The sequence below is a fragment of the Monopterus albus genome, unplaced genomic scaffold, assembly GCF_001952655.1.
Source record: "Monopterus albus unplaced genomic scaffold, M_albus_1.0 scaffold227.1, whole genome shotgun sequence".
Lineage (NCBI taxonomy): Eukaryota > Metazoa > Chordata > Actinopteri > Synbranchiformes > Synbranchidae > Monopterus > Monopterus albus.
Window position 1 is genome coordinate 349,965 of NW_018128107.1, and position 3,953 is coordinate 353,917.

Genomic DNA, 3,953 nt, shown 5'->3' on the forward strand with positions numbered 1-3,953 from the left:
GTATCAAACCACAAGCCCTGTTACTGAATATTGAACTGAACAAGAGCAAGTTGTAACATTACAGCCCTACTGTTAATACACTGTAGACTCTTGTGGTTTAGAACAATACATAGATCTGCTTGATATGGAGCCAGCAGCTGGTCTTTAAGACTTTCAGAGAACTGATGATGAACACTGAGGTATAATGAAGAACTTCCTTTCTCCACACTGAATATCAAATATTATGCTGCATTCTGGAGGCAATGAATTTTTCATTCAGTAAAATATGGGGCTAAAGATGAGTGTTGTCTGATGGCTGGTTAAATCGTGGGGTTTAGAAGAGCATAATAGAGCAAAAACACCTCAAATAGACACTTTGGTTATGCTGTATCTATCTAAACTTTAATGATGAGTGCATTTTTAAAAATTTTGTTTGTAACTACTCCCACAGTAGTTTAGATGTTTCACTTTTACCCCCCAGAGCTACATTTGAACACAAATAACTATACATTTATTGATGTGTATGTTACAAATAAGGTGTCAGTTAAAAATATAGCTCCCTGTATAGGATTAAAAATATATTTTAAGGGAAAAAAAACAAAAGAAAATCTAGAAACACTCGTGGGTAAGAAATTTTGTAGAGAAATTTCTCACGGATGAAAAACTGGGCCAAGTTTAAACAAAACATTTAATAGTAAATCCAGATGTGCGCTTTTAATCAATTTATAGTTTAAGTGTCCTGTCTTTCTGTTAACCCTGCTATTTGTTCACTCTGTTTATTGTTGAGAAAACCTGTTTCTGGCCATTTAAAAAAAAAAAGGGTGTATAGGAAATGTTTTGTTTTTGGTTCTGTATGAGTTTTTTCACTCTTTTTCTTTTGACATTTAATTTCTATGTTGTATATGGAACCAGAAAGGAACATAAGGGAGAGAAAGAGGAGGGAAAGGAGTTAAAAGATATTCTGTCAATTTAATAAAGAAAAATTAACAATAAAGTCTGAGAATAGTGATTTCAGTCATTTATTACTTCCCAGTTTCAATCATCATTACCCTTGATTATGTGACTTCAAAACCACACAGATATTTTTCACAGAAATAAAAACTTCAGACAAATGAGGCTAAAAAATTGTTTTACAGGTAACATTTGACATTAACGTCACCTTTCCAGTGTCACGGCTATGGAGAACAACCTGTGTGTATGAACACAAGGATGACATGTGGTAAAGGTACCTGTACTGTTGCCCTACAACAAGTCTCCATGTACCGCTTTTACAGTTAACGCCAACCTCAAGTAAAGTGTCCAAGCCACAGAAACTATGCTTGTTTGTGTCATGCGGTGCAGATATTTACTTTTTAAGTTAAAATGAAATGGTTCCAATCTTTTCAGCGAGATGTTTACACTGGGACCCCAGAAAAGGTGTTAAAATAAAAGAAAGCAGCTACAAAGTTTCACAGTAACAATCATCTGTTTTCATGCACACTCCTCGATAGGAAAGGCAGTGTCAAAATACATCCTTCATCTGACACAAACTTCATGCACATGACGAGTGGCTCCTCAGTCTTGGGTGGCAAGTTAAAGAAGGTGATTGCGTAACATCATTTCCCTTCTCTCACGTATCACTGCTCATCTCGGCTCTGTGGCTGTGACGAAAACTGACCACAACAAGCAGCCATATCACTTTGTTGCACTGTCACACCAGTTTGCGGAATTAAGCGTCCTCTTCCTCCACATCGCTGTGCAGTGTCATCCAGTTGTTTTATAGACGGCTGATACATGGCAGTACTCACAATTTATTATGTTAAATCCAAGTGCAGGCACTAGAGATTCATCAGTGGATTTCAATGTGTACCTAGGAACAAATGGAGTTTGTCAGACAACACACTACAGACAAGAGGATGGATAAGACAGTTTCCTTTCTTGATTCAAAAATCCAAAATGAAGACATGCATGAAAATGTTAACAGGTCAAACTTTAAATCAGTAGAATACATTTATTAGAAACACCTCTCAATTTAATGCAATACAACTTAAAAGCATCACAAACTGCAACCACCAGGAATGCTCATACAGTTGAATCAACACCTCTCTAAAAGAGATTAAATTTAAACTAGACATTATAACCTTTTTGATGGCAGGATTATCGCAAGACTGTTCTATTAGAATGCACTGGTTTGGGCTATAGTAGGTGTACCAAATAAACTGGCAGTTGCTTTTAGATGGAGTCAAAATTCATCCATCGTAAAACCCAGTGTCGTTCATTCAACCATCACACAACATGTGTTTATAATGTTATGATTTCACACTACACAAGTTCAATAAACTCTAAATTAAGCCCTACCCCATCAGCTGTTTACATATTGTTATTAGTAATCTGGCCAACTGGCAACGTAGCTAATGGGCAAATTTAAGGTTAGCGTTTACGGTTTGCTAAACGTGTTTGAATGATTACCTGCAATCTGACATTAAACATCATCGAGGCGACAAGGTAGATATATGGGAATCTTATTCGCAGTCGCCATGCAAGATCAAAAAATATCAACAAAGTCCTTGTCAAGCCTTTGGAAAACACTCCATAAGTCCGACTAGCGGAGCCCGAAAACCGGAGTACTAAGTAAGTCAGACCGGCCATAAAGGCGAAGTCTGCCCCGGCGGTTTGTGGGGTAACTGTGGTAGTTAGTGAGGCAAGCCGGCGAGAATAGTGGTGAAAGCTAAGTGACTGCTCATGTTTCTATCGTTGAATGACTCAGAACTCCATACAATGGCTAATTGTGTTGGTAGAACAACGCCACCCCGACAGCTTCTCTACAGATTCCTCCTATGCTCAAAGGGAGGAGCGATTTTTGTGTGACACACGGATGCTGAACGAATACGGGTATTGACTCCCGTAGTACAGACTGTCAGGCACAAATTTAGCAGTTCAAACAAAATTTTAAATAGTAGGCAGTTCTTAATAGTTTTTAAAGTCTTTGTGAATATTTTAAGAAACAAACTGATAATATATGATATTGTTTCAGAGAACGTGCATTTTATTTGAAATTTAGCTAATACAGGCTGCATATTCATAAAATATATATGGGGGGGGGGGATTAGTAGGTTTCAGGAAGACTAATAGCACAGTTTTCCCCAAAATAAAGCAAAATTATACCAGTATGGGTATTAATAAAAATGCAAAGGTCACTCCAAAAATTCTCACAAAAATAAATGAACGCGTTTTTCAATCAAAATGTTTAACTGTGGCTCGGTGGTTATCGCTGTCGCCTCACAATTCGAGCCTGGGCTAAACTGGTGCCTTTCTGTGCGAAGTTTGCATGTTCTCCCTGTGCCTGAGTTATTTATCTCTGGGTGCCCCGACTTCTTCCCACAGTACAAAGATACAGTATGCGGCTTAGGTTGATTGGTGACTAAATTGAGTGTGAGTTTTTTTTGTTTTTGTTTACAAAACTCACAAGGGACTGAGCAACAAATCATACACAGACACTACACAGATCAGCATCTGAACAAAACTAAAATAGATAGATAGATAGATAGATAGAGAGATAGATAGATAGATAGATAGAGAGATAGATAGATAGATAGATAGAGAGATAGATAGATAGATAGATAACCAGGGGGTTACAGTAAATCAAACTGACTGATTGCAGATAAAAGACTTTGGGCATCTTTAAACTTGTGCAACCCAGGGAATAAGTGTGGATATTTCTTATCTAAAGGCAGCTAATGTGTGTGGTTGTTTTTCTACATGTCAGCCCTGTGATAGACTGGCGACCTGTTCAGGGTGTTCCCTGCTTCTTGCCCAATGTCAGCTGGGATGGGCTACACCCCCTGGCCCTGTTCAGGATAAGCGATATAGACAATACATGGATGGATGGATGTTTAACTGTTAACTATAACTTTAACATTATATGGCATAAATGTCCAAATTTTCAATAAAGGAAAAGGGGAAAATGTTGTCATACATACAACATAACAAACAAA

General features: G+C 37.6%; 1 protein-coding gene across 1 annotated transcript; it reads right to left on the bottom strand.

The window, feature by feature from the left end:
• Window positions 1-968: 968 nt before the first annotated feature.
• Window positions 969-2,865, bottom strand: smim10l3 (small integral membrane protein 10 like 3). The gene is made up of 2 exons (XM_020619835.1): window positions 2,428-2,865; window positions 969-1,828 (listed from the first exon to the last, which is right to left on the bottom strand). The coding sequence occupies exons 1-2, from the start codon at window positions 2,605-2,607 to the stop codon at window positions 1,808-1,810; spliced, it is 201 nt and encodes a 66-aa protein (XP_020475491.1). The 5' UTR covers window positions 2,608-2,865; the 3' UTR covers window positions 969-1,807.
• Between the last annotated feature and the right edge of the window lie 1,088 nt (window positions 2,866-3,953).

Excerpts from the sequence above, each read along its gene's own strand:
- smim10l3 (XM_020619835.1), bottom strand. The coding sequence starts at position 2,607 with ATGGCCGGTCTGACTTACTTAGTACTCCGGTTTTCGGGCTCCGCTAGT. Across the intron at positions 1,829-2,427 it reads TGTTTAATGTCAGATTGCAG|GTACACATTGAAATCCACTG; the intron begins GTAATCATTCAA and ends ATTTGTTCCTAG.